The sequence below is a fragment of the Eurosta solidaginis genome, chromosome 5 (genome assembly GCF_040869045.1).
Source record: "Eurosta solidaginis isolate ZX-2024a chromosome 5, ASM4086904v1, whole genome shotgun sequence".
NCBI lineage: Eukaryota > Metazoa > Arthropoda > Insecta > Diptera > Tephritidae > Eurosta > Eurosta solidaginis.
The window spans coordinates 165587712-165615625 of record NC_090323.1 but is presented as its reverse complement, the minus strand read 5'-3'; the positions used below and the strand labels follow the sequence as shown (position 1 = coordinate 165615625).

General features: G+C 35.2%; 1 protein-coding gene across 1 annotated transcript in view; it reads right to left on the bottom strand.

Annotated features, from left to right (window-relative positions):
- The window catches only part of Dnah3 (dynein heavy chain 3, axonemal), a 457577-nt gene that overhangs the window by 129121 nt on the left and 300542 nt on the right, over positions 1–27914 (bottom strand). Inside the window, exons 44-51 of the mRNA XM_067756774.1 lie at positions 21139–21264; positions 15320–15480; positions 9196–9450; positions 8853–8972; positions 8220–8765; positions 6014–6325; positions 5810–5957; positions 320–530 (exon numbers count right to left, since the gene is read on the bottom strand). Of these exons, the coding sequence (XP_067612875.1) occupies positions 320–530; positions 5810–5957; positions 6014–6325; positions 8220–8765; positions 8853–8972; positions 9196–9450; positions 15320–15480; positions 21139–21264 (1879 nt within the window). The remainder of the gene's footprint in view (positions 1–319; positions 531–5809; positions 5958–6013; positions 6326–8219; positions 8766–8852; positions 8973–9195; positions 9451–15319; positions 15481–21138; positions 21265–27914) is intronic.

Genomic DNA, 27914 nt, shown 5'->3' with positions numbered 1-27914 from the left:
TGAAATCGCATTCAAACTTGGCTTATATATTTGAAATCACCCAATCATATTTGAAAAATGAATCAATCTTGATTTATAACTGTATTGATTGAATCATTTTACAGCTCTGGTAGCGGTACCCGTAATTTTGGATGTTTGTGTGTACTTTGTTACTAAAATTTACTGCTAATTATGTGATCGCAACTATAATAACCACACATTCGGTTTGAAATGCTTGAAAGGCAATTCAATACTCATTAACTTTGATTCAAACAAAATATTTGCAACAACAAAACAAAATTGGTAACAATTTACAATTACAATACAAAACAAAAATCACCTTGTGGATCTATCATTAATGGATATCGATTTGAGGTTGTAACAATAATGCCATTCTCTACAGAAAAATTATCAGCCGGCAAACCAGCTAATGACCAGGCGCGTATCTGCATTGGATTTCCGAGTGTGGAGGCGAGTGAAAATTTTTCCGAACATGGAATCTTTTTTCGTACACATAACTCATTCCAATCCTCCAATATATGAACGCGATACTGAAAATAATATTATGCATTTAAAAGTTATATACACGTGTTTATATATACATAATATATAATTATATATTATTAATAACTATATAATGAACAAGTTATAGTTAAGGATGTTTGAATTGATTTGTGGCTATGATAAATATAAAGGCATGCACATGTTTTCATACAGCAGCGAACAGAACAATAGCAGTAACTATTTTTGTCAAGCTTCGACAAATTTTTTATTTATATATTTTCAAAGGTTCAAGAAAAAGCTTGTTTTGTTACTGAAAAAATGCAAATCAAATTTCAAATCGTTTTCGAATAAATTGAAAAGTTCATGAAAATGTGTCCAAACTCTGAATTTTTAGAGCATACATTTTTTTGGCCCAACTGATTTTATGATATTTTCTTTTGTAGAAAAAAATTTTACTTTCATGTTGCACTCATAGGCTACCCAGCGCTATGCAAAATGGCTTTAATTGTAGTTAATGAGACGCCTTTTTTATTCAATGGAAAATATTTTGTGAAAAAAAAACACAAGAACTCACAGATGAGCTGAGAAGAATAAACTCGGCGACATTATTTGCAGAAAAGAAAACGCCCTAAGTCTAACAAAGTAAAAGTAAAAGGTTGTTCAAAAATTGTTTTGACTTTTGACATTTTTTTTTTGAAGATTGTTTTATAATTTTATAAAATTATTACATATTCATTATTATCATTTTTTATATAAAAGAAAACCTGAAATAGAGACACATAATTGTACTTGGTCCGATTAAAATTGATTGGACCACAAAATTGCATACTCAGAAAAACTTCAGAGAAGTCCAAATAAAAAATATACAATTTTCGTTTTATTTTCTTCAGATAAACATTTTTTTTTCGAAAACGATTTTTGGTTTGTTTAAGTTACAAAATTCATAGAAACTTTTTCTTAAATTATCCAAAATAAAATAAAATAAAATTTCATTGACGAAATTTTACAAAATCTAGCACTGCTATTTTCGTATTCGCCACTGTACAGAAATGCGTGCTACAACCATTTATTTACAATCAAAGCATTTCAATCAAAATCATTCTTTTATGTTTAGTTACAATTTAAGCAATTTATGAATACAATACGGAATTTTTGTTCAGTTATTTTTATATGCATTATATTATGCGTAATTGTGGGTGTATGGCTATCAATGATCAGTTGGGGATTGTAATTACTGCATTCAACAATTGCTCATGAATTCCTTCTGTTACAACAATTGAATGCCACATTTGTACAAAAGTTATTGGTGCTCCCATGTTTGAATACTTCTGTATGAATCACAAGCACTGAGTTTTAATGCTTTAGGTAAGTTATTTTTCAATTTGAGTTGAATATGACTGCTACCCTCACTAAATGACGTGTGAGGGTGAACAGGTAAAAAACGAAACGTTTTATAGTAGAAGACCAGTTCTTGGACAGAGTGGGGATATATAACTAAATAGTTAATGATCTTGGTCTGAATATCAACAGCCTAAGGCCCGCTAAATGTGATGCGATGTGAAATCTTCTTAAAAGTACTCCTGGTTTTACTGATGGTATCGAATCTAGAGACGATAAACGCCCCACACGTGTTAGACTAGTCCCTTTTTTGTATACGACTGATTCATGGGCTGGTGATTGCAGTACTCTGTCTCATCAGTGGGCGCGCAAACGTACTGAAATGGCTAGTGGACTGATATTTGGGCTACCCATGCCCCGCTTAAGTTCTGAAAGGCCTTAGGATGCGTTCTGAGTCTGCTTTCATTAAGTTGATGGAAGGTTTTGAGCCTTGTCTGATTTTATACGCAAGCGGTGCGCCAAACCTCTCGTGGCTTCTCTGCGTGCACATTAGTGCCAGCACCAGCGGAGGAACTCAGACGTATCAGCTAAGAGGTTGCGATGATGCCACTGATCCAAACCCATTCTCATTCTCACCATCATACATGGGATAGCTGAGATACAAGTGGGTTTATGTAGATGTAACATGGACGCGGATTGCATCTGGGAAAGTGGTACTTGACCTGACTCATATATCTAGGGACCTGGTCTCCAGGTTAACGGGAGTGTGCTCGCTGAACTCTAAGTCTCCATCGTGGATGAAGACCATAGCGCTCATACTCATACACTTCAAAGAGATCCTGATCTAATTCGGTACCAAAAGGATGTGGATGCATGATAGCTGTACGTGTATTTGCTTGTCTGCCGGCGACTGCTTCTATAAAAGGAACACCATCCATACCTCTTGGAGAAACCCAACTAAATGGCTTAAATTTACGCCAACTGTCCGAAGTTTGGCTATGACCCATGTCCTGAAATATGGTTGTTGTTTTTTTTTATTGTAGCGATAAAGACTCTCCCCGAAGGTTATGGGTACCGGTACCAAGTATCATTAGGGTACTTGCTTGACCACATCAGGAACGATTTAATGTAACCATACTGAAGTTTCTGTGCCCCCACCCACAAAAATCATAAGGACTTGGGGTCACCAGAGCTTTGTCTGCTAAATATGTGTATGATACATTTATATTTTGTAACAAAATTTGCCTCTCGTAGGTGAGGTTAACAATTGGGTTGGGAAAGATGCGAATTTCGCTTGTCAACCCCCTGAATCACTTTCTTGAATGTGGTCCAGGTGATCTTCGTCCTAAAGACGGGCCAGAGCTCCGATGGACCTGCTAAGAGAAATGTGAGAAGGAGTACGCCACAGTGAAGTTTGCCGTCCTCCCTGCTTGAGGTAAGGTATGTGAACGACCTTGTCAGAACCTCTACGGTACAGGTTGTCATGTAGTGGCCTATGCTGTAGCACTTGTTATGAAGGATATGAAGGCTTCGGTTGCCTTGTATTGCTATAAGAGGCAATAGAAAAACGCTGGGGGATTCCTTTAAGGGCGTTCAAAACGATTTGCTTCTGGTTGATATATGGGCTTTGGCAGTATTGAATTGCGTACGTCTTCGACTTTGTTTTAGAAGGACATACTTTACCGCCAATGTTTTCTCGAGAATATTGAGTTTAGAAATATAATTCTGCTAGGTACTCGGCGTCAGCCGGCAATTTCGGCTGCCCGATAATTTCAGTGCCTTCCAGTGGAGCTTGCCAAGGGGCTATCAAAGCTCTTATTTTTTATCATTGTGAAGTCGATAGGATTGATTGATAACACTTAAAATTACTACCTACTTTTTGATAGAAATTATCTGGAAAGTAGGGCACTATTATAACCCTGCCAACTATCACCCTGATTTCTTGATGTAAATTGGCACTAATGGACTTTATGTGCCTGCCAGTAGAGAATTAAGGACCCCACTAAATAAATCCTCTCTGCTAAAAACGCGCTGTTCTTAGACCATATTGTAAATGGTCGAGTTTTTCGGGCAGTTGAGGGACTCGTTACGCTCAGCAGTCCTTGAAGGGTTTGGTTAAAGTTAACCTTTATATGGTAGTTGTGTTGTTGAAAGGGCACTTGCCTTCAGCGAGCTCGTGCAGTCCGCCTTAAAGGGCCTACGATGTGTAGCTTTGGAATATGATGATTTGGAAAAGTCAAGTTAAATTATTATAAGCTGCTTAGCCTTTGCGATGGCGTAGCGTAAATACATCGGTTGGCGCTTATTCGACTCTCCGGAGATAATAATCAGTATCAAAGTCTTCGTGATTTTATCGTTATCATGTAAGCAAACAAACTTTAATGCCGCTTTAAGCAGCACTATAAATATTCACAGCACCACCTCTATACTGCTTGCGTAGCATCACAAATGGTTATACTTATATACCTACCACTGCTTACAACGCCAAAAGATATCAGCAATCGAATGAGCAGCACAGAAACAATGCAAGTGAATTTAATTCTCGTCACAAGCGTAGCGCGTGGGCGTAAGCTTCCCAAATTGTTTGTTATAGTTTGGAAATAAATAGAAGTAATTACCCTTTTCGAAAAGCGCGATATAAGAAGGTTGGTTCATACCAAAATCCATCTACACCTTATCTAACACAAGCATCAACCTTTGAAAACTCGGTTGGCGACTTCAATTTGCTAAACGACTTGCCGGTTCCCAGTTCTATGATTCGACGGCAGCTTTGGCACTATCCGCTCATCTGAACCGGCGAATAAGTCATTCACTGGACAACTTCTTAGTTTCTGGTTTGGCTGAGCGCTATTCCAGTTTTCAATGATGTTCAACTCACAAATTATTGATTTGTATATGTAAGATAGTTGCTTTGACATTATAAAATATATTACATTTCTTGACAGAGCAGACCTGAATCAATTATCAGCATTCACATTATTATTTGCAATATTCGCCGCTTTCGAAACTCTGAAATAGATCCAGTCATCTAACACTCTTCTTACCCAAAGGTGTATCTATAATAAGCCGTGAAATATTCGCCAATGTTCCTGGGAAGTACTCTAGGTGAGACCATTTTTTAATAGATTTGAATATAGTAGCTTTACTACCAACTCCTACCAGCACTAGCCCTACTGATGTGCGAATGACTTGAGAAGTCATTTTGCTTTGATTATCTGCCAACCAAACTCGTCTAGGCAGTTAAGCGCCAATCAATGGATGAATGTATTTATAAGTACTATATATTTTTTTTTTGATATACATATCAAATACTTTTTGCTGCAACAAATTCAAAACGTGTCTACTTATATTAAAAACAAATGCAGCTATTTAAAAAAAAAAATTAGTAAAACTAAAAAGCACTCTAAAATAGGGCTTCCATGTAGACCTGGCAGCATATATAATAAAAAAGTGCACAAACGTTTGTGAGGCATGTAAAATCCGCGACGAGAGTGATTAATTTCAAATAAAATTAGAGTGAAAATATTTTAATATACAAACAATTTTTTACCGCCAAAAAATAAAATGACAATAAACGCTTTTAACGACTAACTTAAATGCAGCATATCAATTTGGCTAACAGCAGGTAGTGAACAATGCACAGGTTATAAAAGAATGCCTTTATATCCTTTTTACTGCTGAATTATGTGATAGCATTAATGTTTTTGAGTTTGACATAAACGCAACGGTAATCGAATACTAAAAAAGAGATAAAGTCTTTTGTGGAGGGCAATTTTAATATATATACGCACACTTTCAGCAAAGGCCCTGGGAGAATTATTTTTAAGGTAATATAATCTCAGGCTATTCAGTTTTGCTAACATAGAAAAAGACGTAGGCATGCGGTAGCTTAAATGTAATGAGGTGATATCATATCGTTTCATACATTTTTAACTTTTGATTTTTTATAAAAATTTTAGATTTTTTACTCGATCTACCAATCACTCACCTCCGTAGGAAAGAAACCTAAGTAGGCTACAGCACCACCCGCTAGCAAAACATCACCAACAATATTGCTAATAGATTTGTGCAAATTTTGTGCCGCTTCGGACCAGCGTGTTTTCTCACCACCTAAGCCGCCAAGTAGCTTCTCTGCGCTAAAAAACGAGAGCATTTACCAAATCATATGAGTATTTTCTCATTGAAACCTTACCGATTCAATTTCTTTTCGCAATTGTCAATGTCATCTTCAAGTCGTTTTTTTTCACGTGATTTTTCTGCAAAGAAATCATTCAACTTTTGCAATTTGTCCAAAATTACTTGCAGCTCAGCGCGTTTGGCATTCAATTTTTCCATTTGCGATGCTAAATCTGATTCTGCCTCAGCGAGTGCTTGCTGCTTGGGCTGTACAATTTTTGCTACGCGATCATATACATCCATGGCTCGTACCCATTTGCAAAGACCCTCACATGCAGTGGAAGCACTTTTGATTTTTTCTGGCACAAAATCACGATCGGGTATATATCTGGTGTGAGTAAAAGAATATTAAAAAAATAAATATTCGACAAATATTTTGTTTGCGGTAAATCATATCATGGGTAGAATACAAGTGATTGAGCTGTACGTCATTTTTAATCATGTGATTCAATCATATTTGATGCAGCATTGTACAATAAGAGTGATATAAAAGAAGTCCTAGTAAAAATATTACAATAATAATATACATGTATCGAATGATCTAGGTGATAAAACTGGTATGCCGTGACATTAAACAAGTCCGAAGTGATATCTTTTAAAATTTTTTTTTTGTAAATCATTGGGTTGATATTCGTTCGTTAGGTCTACAAAACGTTATGACACTAAATTTATAACCGTTTTATTCCCTTCTCCATTTGTTTAGGGTTGGTATGAAAGACATAGGCCAACGTGATGTGGAGTCATATGATAAATATCTTAGGGATATGATATCATACGATTGATAAGTGCAATTAATTACTTTTTAATGTTATTTGTTATTAGTACACATTTTAGCGCTTTTTATTATTTAGAAGCACTAGGCTATACATTTCAGTACAATTAACTGATATTTTAATAAAAATATAGCTCATCATGTTATATGATGTGTTATGCATAGCGAGATATAGTGTTCATACATATATTTAAGGGATTTCTAAACAGTGAAACAACTGTTATAGTCATTTGATATAAAGTTACGAACATGAAAAATTATCATGCAATACAATGCGATGTGATGTCGTATGATGTTAACAAGGTTTAAAACCACAAATATATTAGGCAATTTACAAGGTCTCCTATTCGCCGTATATGACCTGCTTTAATCAAATTTTATATTGGAAACCTTTACATGAACTCGACACTATTGTGAACTGTCTATCTAAGAAAAAACTGCAATAAAATTTAAATAAATAGAATCTCCCTATATGCGTCGTTCACATCAAGTGATGACTTTTGACGTGACATGAGAAGCAAAAAACATATAAAATACTCCTACTAAACACAAAAATCGAAATATGACAATATCTATCATAAACATGTTGTGTCTTACACAGTTACCTCGTTAATTTCTGTTATATCACTAGATTGGAAACGATATTATGAAAAATTGTCTCAAATCAATCCCAAAAACCATATCTGTAATTATGTGTCGTTCGATGTGATACGGTATATATTTAGAAGATATGTGATGTAAACATGGAAGATTACAATATGACTTCAACTTAAGAAGTATGTTGTCATATGATAATTTGTCACGTGGGGTAATGTTGTATGATGTTGTTTTACTCAGTTATTGAAATTGATGTCTAATCATATAATAGAATGTGAAGAGATATGATGTGGCATACTATTCTTCAGAGATTTGTAGGTTCACATAGAAGAATGATGTGTGACCTGACATCACAAATAGAATATGACAGAAAGGATGCACTTAATAATCACTAATCTATATATAGAGCTATAGATTTGATGGAAAACCTATCTGGTTGTGTGTAGCATTTGGGTAATGATCACATGGGCATGAAACACATGCAGCCCTATGGTTCCAAGCTAATAGACAGCGGATCCCGTTTACTTTGCGGATCTGCTAATATGCAGATACTTAAAGTTAGGCGCTTACTTCTAATAAAATAGTGTGAGCTAACATAACCAGAGTAGATTACGGTAAAAATACGATTATCTAATGACTCTTGTGTTGCCGTGAATGTGATGTCGCGTCAAAGGAAATAATGAAGCAAGAAATCCTAATAGCAGATTCTGGTTGGTAATATTCGAAATAGAATTCTGTATCAAGTGAAGATTATATCAAGCAATATAATTTGACGTGATATTTTATGATAATAGAGTAAAAAAATGTTGAAAGTATTTCTAAATATCGAAATCAACTAATACCATATACTTACTTTTCTCTAATCTTCTTTATATTAAGTGGCGGTATATTATCTTTATCAAATGTTTTTAGTGATTCCAAAAACTTCATATCACCCAACATACGCATTGATGGACCCCAATAATCCTCCACCATACGACCAGACGGATCTGGTTTACGATCCGGTTTAAAACCTCTCAACACGCATACTGCTTCCAAAGTTAATTTGACAGCATAGGGTGGATTTTTCATTGATTTAACAATAAATATATCAGCCGGCTTTAGCGTATTCAATGCCTCCAATGCTGCTTCTAATGCAGGTATCGCCTCAGCCAAATCACTTTCACAATCATCTTTAATTGCTTGTGCAGCAGCAGCTGCTTCATTCGCTGCTGCCTCATCGGCACCTACAACTTCTTTCTTCTTTTCAGCTTCAGCTGTTTCACGTTCTATATTTACCATAATACGTTCAGTCTCCTCAGAGAGGACTTTTAATTTGGGTTGTAAGTCGTAGAGATTTGCTTGCATTTCTCCTACTTGACCAGCAGCAAAATCTAATTTCTCCAAACCAGTTGTATAGCTGAAAATTTGTTGAGTCGTAAATAAAAAATAATGATGCATATCATTTGTAGTGTGTATCCAGATATGTATGCATACTCATACTTACCGATCCCTCAGTTTTGTAATTTCCTCCAATTTGCGTACGTAGAATGTTTTGAAAGATTTAAGCATTTCCAAATACGATGATGGCGTCACGTAGTTATGTCGCCCCAATTCCAGATAACAGCTAAAATAAAATAAATGAATGTAGTAATGCATGTGCTTAGAAGTAAGTAGATAAGTATGTATTGATATGCTTGTAAGCACATACTACGTAACATATGTTTGTGTTTGCAGACACGAGTTATTCGGTCATATTCATCCTAAGTCGTCAACTTATCACTTCATTCCGTTGGATAAGTTTCAATAAATATATGTACCCTTATGTATGTACATAAGTGTGTACTTACCGTTCACTCGCATCAAAAACGGATTTATTGAAATGCATGACAATTTGCACCAACTCTAATTCCAATTCATTGAGCACAATTTCCTCAATCTCGTCACTTTTCTTGGTTGCATCCGAGTCGGCTGTATCGACAGATGCTTGCTCAGCAGCAGCAGCAGCACCGGACTCAGCCTGTTCTTGTGCCTGACCCAACTTCATTGAGCTGATAAAATATTCAGCGACACGTTCTAAGGCGTCAACGGGCCAGGGCATAAACCTATAAATTTTTTATATATGAATATGTTGTACTACATAATAATATAAATATGATTGTGAAGTATGTATGTTTATAAAATTTTAAAATGTGTAAAGCTTAAATTTTAGAAAGTTCTTAGTGAGTTAGACTGGGTCGAAAAGAATATTTGCAAGAGTCCGCCCCTTAACTAGAACTTATGCTAAAGTATCTCGGAAAATTTATTTTTATTTTGTTTTACCTTAGCAAATACAGCAGATATTTTTCTTTTTTCTTGTAACCAGGTTATTTTAAATTTGAAATGTGATTATTTTGTCGAATGTCCTTTTGAGCTGTGAAGTTCTTTTCTACAAATTTTTTCATTAAACCAATTGTAGTCTTTAAAGCATGTTTCTCGTTTTATAAAACTATAAAGGAATTAATACATGAAACGACTAGTGAGCTTAAAAGGATATTCGAAGGAGTTAAAAGCTTCTAACGACCAAAATAACGACATAGCAAATTTAAAATTCTGATGTCAAATAACAAAGTTACAAATAAAAACCTATTTCAGCTGTGTTTGCAAGTATCCAAAAATAAAAAAAGGGATTAGAGACCCTCACAACAAAAACTTTATATTTTCGGGCGAACTCTTCCATTTTATTTCATTTTATATGGGGACCATCCCAGTCTATAATGCATGCGATTTTTTTTATACTCAGTTGAGCAGAGCTCACAGAGTATATTAAGTTTGATTGGATAACGGTTGGTTGTACATATATAAAGGAATCGAGATAGATATAGACTTCCATATATCAAAATAATCAGGATCGAAAAAAAATTTGATTGAGCCATGTCCGTCCGTCCGTCCGTCCGTCCGTTAAAACGATAACTTGAGTAAATTTTGAGGTATCTTGATGAAATTTGGTATGTAGGTTCCTGAGCACTCATTTCAGATCGCTATTTAAAATGAACGATATCGGACTATAACCACGCCCACTTTTTCGATATCGAAAATTTCGAAAAACCGAAAAAATGCGATAATTCATTGCCAAAGGCGGTTAAAGCGATGAAACTTGGTAGATGGGTTGACGTTATGACGCAGAATTGAAAACTAGTAAGATTTTGGACAATGGGCGTGGCACCGCCCACTTTTACAAGAAGGTAATTTAAAAGTTTTGCAAGCTGTAATTTGGCAGTCGTTGAAGATATCATGATGAAATTTGGCAGGAACGTTACTACTGTTACTATATATGTGCTAAATAAAAATTAGCTAAATTGGATGAAGAACACGCCCACTTTTTAAAAAAAAATTTTTTTTAAATTCAAATTTTAACAAAAAAGTTAATATCTTTACTGTATATAAGTAAATTAAGTCAAAATTCAACTCCAGTAATGATATGATGCAACAAAATCCAAAAATAAAAGAAAATTTCAAAATGGGCGTGGCTCCGCCCATTTTCATTTAGTTTGTCTAGAATACTTTTAATGCCATAAGTCGAACAAAAATTTTCCAATCCTTCTCAAATTTGGTAGGAGCATAGATTCTGTGACGGTAACTGTTCTCTGTGAAAATGGGCGAAATCGGTGGAAGCCACGCCCAGTTTTTATACACAGTCCACCGTCTGTCCTTCCGCTCGGCCGTTAACACAATAACTTGAGCAAAAACCGATATATCTTTACTAAACTTAGCCCACGTACTTATCTGAACTCACTTTATCTTGGTATAAAAAATGCCCGAAATCCGACCATAACCACGCCCACTTTATCGATATCGAAAATTACGAAAAATGAAAAAATGCCATAATTCTATACCAACTACGAAAAAAGGGATGAAACATGGTAACTGGATTGGTTTATTGACCCAAAATATAACTTTGGAAAAAACTTTGTAAAATGGGTGTGACACCTACCATATTAAGTAGAAGAAAATGAAAAAGTTCTACAAGGCGAAATCAACAGCCCTTGGAATCTTGGCAGGAATACTGTTAGTGGTATTGCATATATAAATAAATTAGCAGTACCCGACAGATGATTTTCTGGATCACCAGGTCCACATTTTGGTCGATATCGCGAGAACGCCTTCACATATACATCTAAGGGCCACTCGCTTTTAAAACCCTCATTAATACTTTTAATTTGATATCCATATCGTACAAACACATTCTAGAATCACCCTGGCCCACCCTAATGGCGATATCTCGAAAAGGCGTCCACCTATAGACCTAATGCCCACTCCCTCTTAAAATGCTCAGTAACACCTTTCGTTTGATACCCATATCGTACAAACATTCTAGAGTCACCCCTGGCCCACCCTAATGGCGATATCTCGAAAAGGCGACCACCTATATACCTAATGTCCACTCCCTCTTAAAATGCTCAGTAACACCTTTCGTTTGATACCCATATCGAACAAACATTCTAGAGTCACCCCTGGCCCACCCTAATGGCGATATCTCGAAAAGGCGTCCACCTATAGACCTAATGCCCACTCCCTCTTAAAATGCTCAGTAACACCTTTCGTTTGATACCCATATCGTACAAACATTCTAGAGTCACCCCTGGCCCACCCTAATGGCGATATCTCGAAAAGGCGTCCACATATAGACCTAATGCCCACTCCCTCTTAAAATGCTCAGTAACACCTTTCGTTTGATACCCATATCTTACAAACATTCTAGAGTCACCCTTGGTCCACCTTTATGGCGATATCTCGAAAAGGCGTCCACCTATAGAACTAAGGATTACTCCCTTTTAAAATACTCATTACCACCTTTCATTTGATACACATATCGTACAAACACATTCTAGAGTCACCCTGGCCCACCCTAATGGCGATATCTCGAAAAGGCGTCCACCTATAGACCTAATGCCCACTCCCTCTTAAAATGCTCAGTAACACCTTTCGTTTGATACCCATATCGTACAAACATTCTAGAGTCACCCCTGGCCCACCCTAATGGCGATATCTCGAAAAGGCGTCCACCTATAGACCTAATGCCCACTCCCTCTTAAAATGCTCAGTAACACCTTTCGTTTGATATCCATATCGTACAAACATTCTAAAGTCACCCTTGTTCCACCTTTATGGCGATATCTCGAAAAGGCGTCCACCTATAGAACTAAGGATTACTCCCTTTTAAAATACTCATTACCATCTTTCATTTGATACCCATATCATACAAACACATTCTAGAGTCACCCCTGGCCCACCCTAATGGCGACATTTCGAAAAGGCGTGCACCTATAGACCTAATGCCCACTCCCTCTTAAAATGCTCAGTAACACCTTTCATTTGATTCCCATATCGTACAACTAGAGACACCCCTGGTCCACCTTTATGGCGATATCTCGAAACGGCGTCCACCTATGGAACTAAGGATCACTGCTTTTCAAAATACTCATTAACAGCTTTCATTTGATACCCATATCGTACAAACATATTCTAGAGTCACCCCTGGTCCACCTTTATGGCGATTTCTCGAAAAGGCGTTCACCTATAGAACTAAAGCCCATTCCCTTTTAAAATACTCATTATCACCTTTCATTTGATACCCATATCGTACAAACAAATTCTAGAGTCAGCCCTGGTCCACCTTTATGGCGATATCCCTAAATGGCGTCCATCCATAGAATTATGGCCTACTCTCTCTTAAAATACTCTTTAATACCTTCCATTTGATACACATGTCATACAACCACATTCCAGGGTTACCCTATGTTCATTTTCCTACATGGTGATTTTCCTTATTTTGTCTCCATAGCTCTCAACTGAGTATGTAATGTTCGGTTACACCCGAACTTAGCCTTCCTTACTTGTTATTTATATTAACGTTAGGGGGTCCTTATTAAAAAAAACCTTAACCACTTTTTCGAATCTCACACCCTCAAATGGCCGAGGTCAAAATACACATGTGTCATGCTGCTTGATTTAGAGACGCCCCATAGCTGACTTTAAAAATATCCCAAGATTCTAGAACTGGTAAGCTAATAGTAATAGTAACCGATACATTATTTGAAACTTTAACTATAAGCATAATTAAAACCTTAACCATGATCGTTATCATAGTTATAAAACAACCATTATCACAACCATAAGCATAACCATAACCGTTAACATAACCATAAACATAACAACAACCACACATCCGGAACCATAACCATAACCATAAGCATACTCTTAATCAAAACCACAACTAAAGTCATAATTATAACCATAACCATAAGAATTACAATAAACATGACTTTAACCATTACCTTAACCTTAACAATAACCATTCCAATAAACGTAACCATACCCATGACCTTAACCATTACCTTAACCTTAACCATAACCATAACCACTGTCATACCCCACAACAATAACAACAACCGTACCCGTTATGTGATCCCTACAAAAACACCGTAGTCTAACCGCAAAATTTATCGTAATCTCAATCCTAACTGTATCGGTTATCTTAATTGTAAGCGAATTCATAACCGTAAAACTAAGCCTTGCCTTAATCTTAACCGCTTACGATTTTTTATTGTAACTGTACTACGAACTGTAACCATATATCTTAATATCGTTAGCATGGTTTCCAGCACATCTACCACCCCATTCGCAATAGCTTCGGACCCGTTATTCTTATCTTATCGTAATCTTAAAATTTAACGTAGCCGTACCCATAACCATACCCATATCAATTTAAACCCTGTCCGTAACAATGATCATTATATAACCCCCACCACAATTTCAATCCTTACTTCAAACTTAAACCTTACCGATATCGTAACTTTAATTTTAATAGTAGTCGTTACCACTCCGCACCCGAATCAATATCCGTAACCCGTACTTTAACTGTTATAATTACGGCAGCCGTACTGAAATCTGTACTGTTACCGTCACGTCAATGTTAACCTTCACCGTAACCGAAACCGAAACCATACCATAGCACATACTTTAAGGGCTAATTAATGGTGACTTATAACCATAAAACAATAACAAGATAAAACAGCTCATCGAACCTACCTTATGGAAATCAATGTAATCGACTAATGGTGCCATACCATAACGCTAACGCCATAACCATACCATAGCCAACCAATTGGTTTTTGGTTTCTCGCCATATCCATAACCTAAAAATATTTGAGTTGGTGAACTTAATAACTTTTTGTAGATTTTATTCAATGTTATGGATACGTTATGATTAAGAAACTTATTTTTTGTGGAATATGTTTGTAATTTTTTGCGTTTTCTTCATTTTTATGAAATTTTCACGATTTTTAGGTTAAGGCACCATTAATCGATCACATTGGAGATGGTTATGGATATGGGTATGGTTACGACTATGGCGTTAGGGTTAAGGAAGTTTAGTTTGCCCTTTAACCTTAAACCATAACCATATCCGTAGCTGAATCAACGTACTCGTAACAGTGAGCATGGCTGTCTGCTCACTCGGCACCAGAGCTTCCATTTTGGCCATACCCATAATTATTCACCTCATCATTACAGTGTCGGAATTATTACCATAACAAAAATGCAACCTTACTATATTAAGCATATATAGATTTTTTTATATGAAGAAATCATTTAAAAACCCCTCGGAAGAAAAATTGTCAAATAGCAACACGAATTTTGAGAGTGATTGGTGATACTAAAATTGATTGGACTACAATGCTGTATACTCAAAAAGTGCAGAAAACGAAATATTTTTAAAATTGTTTTTAAACAATGTTTTTGAGACTGGTTTGTATAGTTTCAGTTCCGAAATTCATGGAAATTTATTTCAAACTATCGAAAATAGAAAAAAAAGAATTTATATAATTCACCAAACAGCTATTTTCGTATTCGCTACTGTACATACATATAAACATACATGTGCTTAAATAAATAACAACACTTATTATTGTATAAAAAATGCTTCACACTTACCAATCAATCGTACAACAGTTGATCAATGATGGATACATTCTTAAACGCTCCTTGAAAGAATCACCAATCGGTGAAAATGCCAATGCTATATGCAATTGCTCACGTATCCTTTCAATAAAGTATGCATACATCTCTGAGGGGGAATTTTCAATTTGTCTCGCCTGTGCGTCATTCAGTCAACAAGTAAACAGAGCAACCAAGCAAGCCAAGCATACGATTCGATTTGAGTCAAAAAACGCCCAGAGGCCCCATAAGGCGCATCATCAATAATTGTTATCCATTGGTTGTTGTAAAATATGTATAGCATAGCGTATATCGTACATACATACATATCCATATACATATGTATACGGATGTTAGTAGTTCCGTTAGTTGTATTTTTTTGTGTGTGTATATATTTGCAGGAAATTATCAGCAACATCGACGTCAATAGCAGTCAGAGCCAGTGTGCCAAAGTGCAGTGCCGTTCAAGCCAAGTTCATAAGTAGGAAGATGCATCATTCAATAATGCAGTTGAAATATGAATTGATTGTAAGATGCACACGTAAAGAGTTGAATAAATATGGCAAATGTTGGCAGTGTGATGGTGAAGATGCAGCAGCATTCCAGTGGAGCAGCAGGTATGCCATGTATGTACATACATATGTAGGAATGGATGCGAGTAGCAGAAGTCAAAAGCGGAAGACGTGCCAATGAAATTTCCGCAGTGGTGTCAAGCAGAAGCAGCAGTGGTAAGATAAAGTAAATATCGGCAACATCGGCAATAGCAGCAATAATAACAACAAAACGGTAGTTGACACAGCATTTACACAGCGATGAAGAAAATGTATCGAAGATAGAGAAATTGAAAATGAAGTCAACAGAATTATTAAGCAGGTTAAAGGAAGTCGTATTGAATGAAACGGCCATAAAAGTATAACCGACATTTATTATTTGTTGTTTTGGTACGCAAGGCAGGGAATTGACCGACAAGGGAGTGGCTTGTGAAGCGGTGCAGAGCAGTAAGACGGAAATGAATGTGTTGCCGGAAATAATGTAAACAGTAATATTGAAAGTGTGTGTGTTTGTGTGTCTATGTTAGAACGATTGTGAAGTAATAATTTGTTACTGTAATACAGCGCAATTATTGTTGTTGTACAACAGACAATTCCTGTATTTTGCAATTGCATCTTGCATACAAAAATAAACATTTTGTTTTTGTAGTTATTACAATACATTTGTTTTGAACTTAATTCAAGTAGTCCACTTGCTTATTATTTCAATACTTCAAGCCTCAAAATAATTATCTGTTGGCATGCTAATCGAAATGAATATAACAGGCGACAAATACCAAGAAGAGTAGAAGCAAGAAAATTATACAATTTGTGATAGAAACATTTGTGTGTTTATCCACAGATATTGTGTCGCTGAGTTGATTTCATTGTTTCATTCAAGTTTTAACTATACAGTCACTCACACTCAAAATTATACAGTTTTCGCACTTTTGTTTTAAAATAAATTATATACAGTAACTAAAAATTTTGGTTGAGCTCACGGCAGGGTTTTCTTAAATAAAACACTTGGATGTGTATTTGGTGTATTTTGGCGGCCATCGTGGTGTGATGGTAGCGTGCTCCACCTACCACACCGTATGCCCTGGGTTCACACCCTGGGCAAAGCAACATCAAAATTTTAGAAATAAGTTTTTTCAATTAGAAAAAAATTTTTCTAAGCGGGGTCGTCCCTCGGCAGTGTTTGGCAAGCGCTCCGGGTGTATTTATGCCATGAAAAGCTCTCAGTGAAAACTCATCTGCCTTGCAGATGCCGTTCGGAGTCGGCATAAAACATGTAGGTCCCGTCCGGCCAATTTTTAGGGAAAATCAAGAGGAGCACGACGCAAATTGGAAGAGGAGCTCGGCCTTAGATCTCTTCGGAGGTTATCGCGCCTTACATTTATTTTATTTATTTTTGTATGTGTATTTTATTTTGGTTTTTATTTTTTAATATTTCGACTTCAGCCTAAGTTATCCTCAGGAATCTTAAGCTGCGCTTTGAAGACAGATATCTGTTTTTAAACTTAAATATACAGTAGAGTGGGCTAAAAAACAAATGTTGTTCCTTTTGGTATATTAAAAATATCGTTAAGGACATCAAAAAAAAAAAAAAAATAAGTAATCGGGCCGTTTCACCTCCGAGAAGATTAAACCGAGCTCTTTTGCCATAAGATAGAATGTTAAAATTTCAAATTTTTTATTTTAATACTCAGACGTGCTTGAATGAGACATACGCTTTTCGATTTAAATCGTAGGTTAAGTTTTCGCGGTTTTTATAGAAAGCGCACCTACTAGAGTTCTAACCATTTAGCCCAAATCATTAGTGAAACAAATTAGGAAAGGAAATTTTACGATCTACAAAAAGTTCTGAAAAGATTTTTGCAAACTTGGCTAATTTGGTATCTATTCGATAATAAAAAATTTAACGTATTACTGTTTGAGACTCCCAATACGATTTGTATTGAACACTTAAGTCTTAACATTAAACTAAAAACCAGAAATTTCTACAGCCTATCTTCTTGGATGTTCTGAACAATATTTTAGCTATACCAAAAGACAAACATTTTTTTGGCCCAGGGTGACTTAAATAGTTCTATACAAATCGTATGGGGAATCACATCAAAATACCGACAGAAAAAATATCGATCAGACAATAACCAGATAACACAATGCCCCGACATAGTGATAACTCTCGTTACCGACAAGAAAAAATTTTTAATAATAATAAATCGCAATGGTTTTTACCTTCAAAAGCCCGCCCAGCTGACACGAAGGGCACAAGCGCATGACGCACGAATTTTTATTCGTGCTTGCCAGGTCGTTGAAGGGCAGAGAGAGATTTCAAAGTGCTTACTTACAGAGAATCTTTAAACACATCAGATAAGTAAAACAGTTTGGAACAGGTTGTTAAGAAAAATCATCAGGTTTCTAGTTATTGAGAGAAGAATAGATTGTTTAATGCTAAAAAGTGATTCCGAACTATCAATTTCGCTAGAGTGAGTGTTGTAATGATGACACAGACTGCGGAGGGGCATTTAATTCAAAATTGGTTCTACTTTGTTTCAGAAAAATAGATTTAAATGTTAAACTTTAAAGTTGCCTTCGTTTAGTAGAAACCGACAAGAGAACGAACCGTTCACTAATTTGATCATAAAAATGACTCCAAGCATCTCTCAGCGACTCGCAAGGCTAAGAAGTTTAAAGGTTTCAGCCGTTATCTCTGAGTCATGTTTTTCGCGCTTGAGTAATTTATTTACATTTTTTTCAGTTTTAGTTCAGAAAGTTGCAATTGAAGTTCAGAAAATTAAAATTGAAATTCACAAAATTAAAATTTTAGAATTTTTATTTGTAGTTTAGAAAATCACAATTGAAGTTCGGGATTTTCAATTTAAGTTCAGAAAATAGCAGCTGAAGTTCGAAAAATATAATTCAGTTGAAAACTCTGAATTTCAACTGAAATTTTTGAACTTCAATTGTAACTTTCTGAACTTCGATCACTCCTTCATAATTCTGTATAATATTCTAATTATACTCAGCTGAGCAGAGCTCACAGAGTATATTAATTTTGTTCGCATAACGGTACCCCGTAATGGCATAAACTAATCGAGATTGATATAGACTTTTATATATCAAAATGATCGGGGCGAAAAAAGAAATTCATTTAGTCATGTCCGTCCGTCCAACTGTCCGTAAACACGATAACTTGAGCAAATTTTGAGGTATCTTAATGAAATTTGCTACGTAAGTTCCTGGGCACTCATCTCAGTTGGCTATTTAAAACGAACGTCATTGGACTAGAACCACACCCACTTTTTCGTATCGAAAATTTCGAAAAACCGAAAAAGTGAAATAATTCATTGCCAGTTACGGATAAAGCGATGCAACTTGGTAGGTGGGTTGACCTTATGAATTAGAATGATGAATAGAAATTTTGTAAAATTTTGGACAATGGAAGTGGCACCGCCCACTTTTAAAAGAAGGTAATTTAAAAGTTTTGCAAGCTGTACTTTGGCAGCTGAGTATGTAATGTTCGGTTACATCCGATGTTAGCCTTCCTTACTGGTTTTTTGGGGAACATTTTCTTCATCTTTTTCAAGTGTACTTCAGAAATAATAAAAGGTTCTTTTGAAACGGTTAAAAGTAACTCAGAATAATCATTTGCGATTCAGACAATACGAATTTTATTATAGAATAGTAAAATGTTGTTCTGAAGTCGTAAAATGTACTGCAAAGTGGTCAAAGGAACTTCATAAACCTGATATGTATTTCATAATAGTAAACTCTAATTCAGAAACCGTAAATTGTACTTCATAAGTCATAAGTTATACCTCAGGAACCTTAAATGGCAATTTTGAAATGATAAATTGTACTTTATTATAGTCTATTGTACTTCAGAAACCGAAAATTTTACTCTAGAATCTGATACGCTTAGAAAGTTGTTGTTGCAGCGATAAGGATATTTCCCGAAGGTTTTGGGCAGTAGTATCGATATTGATGGTACTTTGCCGGATATAGATCCGGTAGGTTCCGGAAACAAGTACAGTTAAGGCACCCGGGAACTATTCAATATGACCACACTGAACCTTCTGGGCTATATATGAAGCACGATTGGATGTTATGAAGTACAACTTACTGTTTAGAAAATAAAACTTCCAGCTTGTGAAGTGCTGTTACGTTTTTTATGGTACCATAGAGTAAATTTGACAATTTCCGGAGTGCACCTAGAAAAGTTGAAGTTCTAGCAGCGAATGATTCGAGATGGCTTTGGCATAATTTGAAATAGTCTTCAGGACGTTTTCGAGATCATTTTGGAATTGTTTTAGGATAATATTTGGACTGTTTTGGGATCATTTCTGGAAAATAACAGTAAGGTGTTACAGATTATTGTGAGGCTGTTTTCGAGATGAATTGAAGATACTTTGGGGACCATTTCGAGATTATTTCAGGATTGTTTTTATGATCAAGTCGGGATTATACGGGTTTTATTTAGAGCATTTATGAATAATTCTTGTGATAATTTCGGGACTATTTCGTTATAATGCTGGAATTGATTTAGGGATGATCTTGTGTCTTATTCTGGGTGTCATGCCACCTTTTCCCATCCCTCTCTGGTACTCTTTTTTTTGAGTTCCCCCAAGAAGAGTCGAAATAATAGACAATGTTTAGCATATAAATAGAGTGAAAATTTTTGCCTTTAGCCAATTTAAGGTTTCATTTTGTTTGTGCGAACGAAGCAATTATTAAAATCGAGTCTTTTCTGTAATACTTATACATTTTCCAAAAGATGTCGATAGAAACTGAACACAAAGTTGAATCTTTCATAGACTTACAATCATGCGACATGTTGGGTGATTGCCTTAGTGTAGAATTTGAGGCGACAAATTGGACATGTTATTAGAATTTACTTCCATAACGTCAAGTTTACTAAAACTGTATTCCATAAATTGTCTATCCAATTTGGCTGTGAGTGACTGTCTCAGTTTAAATTTTGTAAATGGAGTTAACCCTTTACATATGCCACAGAATCAGAATCTATCCCCCTTGGCTTATATCACAGTTTGGAATCTGGCCTAATTGAAGCCTCTGGTTATATGATATAAGCTGGTAGAAAAAACGAAACCAAAAGAGAGATTTAAGTTTACTTCCTATATTTTTAATAAACAATACAAATATTAAATCGGCCGCAAAATTGTTAAAGTGCTCTGAAAATATTATCAGTTTATCTATGTGTCGATGTAGTAATTTCTTAGTGTAAATTTTCTTGTTAAATAATCACTTAGGACTCACCAATTGCTTTGCTATGCTCGTCATATTTTCCATAATTGCTGCTTTGTCCTCCAGCTGATAAAGATTGGGCAAATCTCCGGTATTGAGTATACCATTTATGTCTTCAATGAAACCTTCATCAATAGCCTGCCAGATATTAACATAAAAACAGGTTATTCAAATAAGTACTTATTTGATTTGATGCAACGTAATTTGTATAAAGAAGAATATAAATAAATAGATAACTAATTCAAAACTGTATGAAAATTAGTGGTGAGCTCTACGCTGATACGAAATGGATAAAGTAGTTCTGGCCCAAGACACTAACACGTGACTTCTACAGTTCGTATGTTTTGTATCTAATTGCGTAGTAGTCGTATACTCATAAGCAATTGAAAATGTCAATTTTATATTAATGCTCTCAACTGTCCATAATACATCATGTATTAGGGAACGCAATAAATCAATCCAGAAAATATATGAAAACTATTCAATTAATATATGTATTTTATTACAAAACATAATAAATTTGTACTTAAGTAAGTGGCTATGTATATAATTTTCTCTAATCATACATCACTTAATTACAATTAACCACCACAATTGAAACTGTAGACGACATGTCGTATGATGAGCCAACATACACAATTAGAAGACTTCATGACATATGTACATACATACATATGTTCGTTTATGGACTGTATCAACTTATACTTATGGGCGTTTCTTGTGTTAAGAATATTCTTGACAGAGAAACTTTTTCGTCTATAAAAACCGCGCTCGAGCAGTGACCGGTTTTTGAATACCTATTTAAGCTTTCTCGTAAAATATTTATTGGTAGGTGGTAGTAGTTCCAACGTTTCAAAAAGTTCGGGTATGTGTCTTCAGTCTTACTGTATGATAATGAATATATGTACACTATTTGGAAGACGTACCCCCCAAGTAGGTCTAGTAGAGTATAAAAACCTGCAAATATAGACTTTTGAATACCCCCCGTTTCATAGGCGAAAACTTGTATTGTCTTATAACTTTACAAATTCTGTTATTTTTTTATGGTCCTGAAAAGGGGTCGTGGTGTGTTGTAAGCGCGCTCCGCGTACCACACCATAGGTCCAAGTTCAAAGTTACGGACAAAGCAACATGAAAAGTTAGGAAAAAATATTTCTATTGTTTTTCTAAGTGAGTTGACCACTCGACAGTGCTTTGGCAAACACTCTAAGTTCCTTTCTGTAATGAAAAGCTTTTGCTGTAAGTGTGTTATCGACAAAATATAGATGGGCTATCGATTTTTATCGAAGTGTTATAAATTTGTTATGTACCACAAATGTTATCAATGAGTTATAAATTTAATATCGACAGATTATCAGATTGTTATCAAAATATATCGACTTTTTGTAGAAAATTTATCATAAATTTGTCAAAAAGTTGTCGATATGTTGTCAGGTTACTATCGAAAAGTTATCAATTTGCTATCAGAATTTTTCCAGTTTGTTAATGACATGTTATCGAAAGGTTATCGATACCTTATCGGAAAGTTGACGCTTTATTATCAACAATTTATCGATTTTTTATGAAATAGTAATCGATTTCTTAAAAAAAAATTATCGATGTTTTCAAAAAGTTATGGAATTATTATGGAGAAGTTGCCGATGAGGTAATTTTTAAAGAAAATTTATTGATTTGTTATCGGAGTGTTACGAATTTCATATCGGCATGTTATCGAAAATTTATGGAAATGTTAACAAAAACGTATCGAACTGTTATTGAAAATTTATCGACATGCTATCGAAAAATTAAATAATTTGTTATCAAAAAGATTCGTTATTAAAAACATCGACAAGCTTTATGAAAACGCTATCGATGTGTGAATAAAAAGTTATCCATTAACTATAGCGAAGTTATTGATTTACTATCTGAGTGTCATCAATATCATACCGACGTGTTATCGAAAACTTCTCGATACTTTATCAAAAATGTATGGGTATGTTATCGAGAGGTTATCAATTTGCTATCAAAAAGTTATTGATTTGCTACCAAAATGTTATCGACATGTTATAAGAAAGTTATAGATTTGTGGTCCGAAAAGTTATATATTTGTTATTGAAATGTTATCTGTTTGTTATAAAAGAGTTATCGGTTGCTTTTGAAAATGTATCATAGGTTAGCTTTAGAACCCCTTAGAAGAGTTTCATGATTTACAAGTTTATATCTAAAATACAAACGTGAGTCAAGCCATAAATGTAGAGATATTATAACTAAAACTCAGTTTCAATTTATCTGACAATTGTCACTTGTTCAAACTCATGGTTAAAACTGTCAATGGCACTCATTACCACATGAACGAATGAAATTTATGTATTCACAAGTGCATAAATTAATTTAGTGCATCATCATATAGTATATGTACATTAGAGCGAGTCAAATTGTATGGATGGATATTTTCCCATCAGGAGTATAGCAAAAACGTAATCTACAAAGGATCTAAGAAACATTGCTGAAGACACCATACCTCTAAGTCCGATTTCGAGGCCCTTGCAAAATAGATATTTTGTAGGGTTTGGCCAAAAAATCTTCATAGCTTCTGATAGAATTATAGGAAAAATATCATACTGGGCTTACTTTAAAGTTATTTTACGTACATTTTAGAATCTGTATTAATATCTATAGTGGTTTTGAATTTTAGTAGAGATATCAGGCATAAATTATGAGAAATTAGCCTAAAATGAACTTTTAACTAATATGTTATCATTTTTAACAAATTTCTTATGGAAAATTTTTTTGTTCTTTACAGCCAAAATAAGTTCAGAATATTTCCAATAACTTTCATTCAGACAGTTCTTCTTTTTTCGAATTCGTTTTAGTAGAAAAAAATTTCCAAAAAAACCTACATTTTCAAGTAATAGGCAAACAATTTTTTCTACTAAAACGAATTCGAAACTTCAAAAACACTATAGATATTAATACAGATTCTGAAATGTATGTAAAATACCTTTAAATTAAGCCTAATATGATATTTTTCCTATAATTCTATCAGAAGCTATGAAGATTTGGCCAAACCCTACATTCAATTGCAAAATATCTATTTTGCAAAAGTGGGGACCTCGAAATCGGACTTAGAGCTATGATGTCTTCAGCAATGTTTCTTAGAATTAAATTAGATTACGTTTTTGCTATACTCCTGATGGGCAAAAAATTTGACCCCCTCTAATGTACATGCATACAAATACTCATGTACATTGCTCAGTTGTATTGCAAATTCTTGTTTCGACAATAAATTTCTCTGGCATTGTTCGTTACCTTCATGTACAATTTAATTGATTTTGTTTAAGCATTTGTTGCCAAGTCCAAATCATACATTTGTGCATTGCTGTTCTCCCAAAAGTATTTGCACTAATTACAAGTGATTATGATTTTCAAAATGATGTATGTACAAATTCACATGCGTATGTGGGACATAATAAGTTGACAGTACGCTTTTAATGCTTGGATATAATGTTTGATATCTTGTAGGTGTACTCACGAGCCAAGTTTCGTCAAAAGGCCACTAAAATTCCTTTCTTCTTCTTTTATTTTTAGTGCATTTTTTTGCAGCTTATTAGGTTACACAATAGGGCAGGTCGATTTAAAAATCGTTCATTGCTCTGTGAAAATCGAATTCTAGGGATCAAAATAAGAAACTTTGCCGAAGGAACCATACCTCTAAAACGAATTCTGATGTCCCCCCTTTGGGTCGAACTTTTAGGTAGGGGCAATTTCAATTCTACCTGCTGTGTCTTGTGGTGGCTTAAAAAAACAACACAAGCAATTTTACGATCTGCAATTGTGTCACAGTGATACCTTCATTTTTTAAAACGGTTGAATAAAAAACCCACACAACGATGTTTACGACATGCAAATGCATCACAGTGATGCCTTGGTTTTAAAAGGGGGTTGTAAAAACGCTAATTTCTAATAATTTTTTTTTTTAATTTCTCTTCTATTACTAAGTTAAATTCATTTTTTCATTTACATATGTTCTGACTAAGTAAATTTCTAAAGAGAAAAATAAACTCCAAAAAGAAAAAACATAGGCATTTCAAAGTGGGATTTTTCAAAATTTGCCCCTACGACCCAAAGGGGGGACATCAGAATTCGTTTTAGAGGTATGGTTCCTTCGGCAAAGTTTCTTATTTTGATACCTAGAATATGATTTTCACTGAGCAATGCGGGTTAGTAAGACTACCGCTTTTGGAACCGTAGCTCGCTACAGGACAGCTTTCGTATTATTTCAGGGTGACGTTCCATATGTCTCTTTTTTTAAGCTTGTTGCTGTTTCTGTGCGTCTAGTTGAGTGCGATGTTTCTTCAGGCTATTATATTTTCTACAAGTATTTTTTGAAGTAGATACCTGCGTTCAGAGAGCAGCGCTAATAGGTTGGTGTGGATTGTGCTGGTAAACACTTGTGCGGCTGATCCTTATACAGTGCGATAATCGGACGCTTCTCTCAGAGCTGCTGTTCGCTTAACAAATATTAGAAGCTTTTATCACTTTTTCTCCTAAAATGTATATGCTCCTAAATGTATCTTGCTTTATGTTAGCCCTCCGACGTCTACCATCAATCTGCTTAGCAACAACAATGGTTTAGATGCCATATCAATCGCATTTTGAATTTGCACCTTGTATGCTAGTCGGTAGTCCAAACTTATTACTTAACAATGTGCTCGCTTTTTCGATGCTGTACTTCGGGAGAGTGTTTCAAAGTTAATTTCTAGCGATATATGCTTGTTTGTTAGGATTATAAACTCTGTTTTTTCTGCTGTCAAATAGAGGCCTTTTGAAGTCAAAGCTGTCGTTCCATAAACCCGCCCGGAGAATTGATAGCTGTGCTGCGTCGCATACGACTTTTATAGCCCTCGGAGTTTAGCGTATAAGGGTACGACCACAGAAATAACTTCTGATTACGTGCTGTAGATAGCATGGGATTTAGAATCGCTGCTATAAGGCAGCCAGCATATCTGTCAATCTCGCACTGTTGAAAGCATTTCTTACGTCCAGGGTTGCAATTTTAATAACGCGCTTGGATTTAGAAGTACCTTGCTGTGCTCATTCTACGTTAATAAAGATATCAACGCTTCCGCCTTCTTTGAAATGCAATATTCAATTACAAAATTTTACCATAACCTTTGACCATGCAAGAAAGGCATTAATTTCTTGGAATACGTATACCTTAAATTGAACAACCTAAAATGTATGCATGCAACTATGCTTAAACTAAATTAATAATTCAGTTATATACATATGTTTAGTGTATTTACGGTGACCACTATAAGCCCATTTTGTTTTATTATTTTTCATAAATTTTGACATTCATTCAAACGACAGCTTCCTGAAGATGACTCATGCGACGTTGAAGCGCCTTGAAGTAAAGTAAACAAAAACCAAGCTTGCTTATTACTTAGATGATACCTTTTGACCAAGTAGTTGTATTTGTATTTTTTGTTAAAATAGATACAACACTACATATACATATGATTAAACATATACTTCATGCGATTCTAGGGGTTGACTAGCGTAACACCCACAAAGTTTAAGCTTCATCTACCTATGGCGACTCCTTTTTAATTAGCAGGCGAGGCTCTGGTTACCACAAGTTTTTCACGGAAGGATGACTTAGAAGCTTCAACGTGATCATATCAAATTGTTCACCATATGGTCGATTAAACACCTTATTGATGCTTTGTATATGCGGACCGTATCGGATAAAAATCCGCAAAGGATCGCCTTCGTGATGTTTCTTGTCGCCACAAGATGAAAAACAAATATTTCTGTATCCATCTCTGGTATGACTCTAATCGGATCATGTATGCATATGAATCCCTTCAGCATTTCGACACTTACGCCACCTTCCGGAAAAAATTTAAAGTCGACTTTATATATAAATTTTACATAAGAATTTGTTATTATATACATAGGAAACTTTAAACATAACAACTCCATATTTTACTTTAAAACAATACTTGTGTTTGATACACCAGAGCAGGAGTAGCAACGAAAAAAACTGCTCCGGCTTTTAATATAGTAAGTAAGTATAGAATAGAGCCATTGCACAAAAAGTGATAGGAATTCTCTGGCTGTGCTATGACCTACGTCGTGATTTAATACGCAGAAAATATCAAATAATAACTAAGAACAATATGCTTTTTGACGCCGAGCTGTAGGTGGGGCGTTGTCTTCCGTGGTCATTTCGTCCACTCCCAGAAGGTTTTAGGGACTATATCCTGGTTATTTTGGGAGTATTTCAAGGTTAATTTGCGATAATTCTCTGATCATCTTATGGACTATTTCGGGGCTCTCTTAGAGTCATTTAAGTATCACTTGTGTAATTCCGGGATTGTTTTACGGGCTACTTCGGGGTAATTATACTCAGTTGAGCAGAGCTCACAGAGTATATTTACTTTGATTGGATAACGGTTGGTTGTACTGGTATAAAGGAATCGAGATAGATATAGACTTCCATATATCAAAATCATCAGGATCGAAAAAAATTTGATTGAGCCATGTCCGTCCGTTAACACGATAACTTGAGTAAATTTTGAGGTATTTTGATGAAATTTGGCATGTAGGTTTCTGAGAACTCATCTCAGATCGCTGTTCAAAATGAACAATATCCTCTACTAACTATAACCACGCCCACTTTTTCGATATCGAAAATTTCGAAAAACCGAAAAAGTGCGATAATTCATTACCAAAGACGAAACAAAGCGATGAAACTTGGTAGGTGAGTTGAACTTATGACGCAGAATAGAAAATTAGTAAAA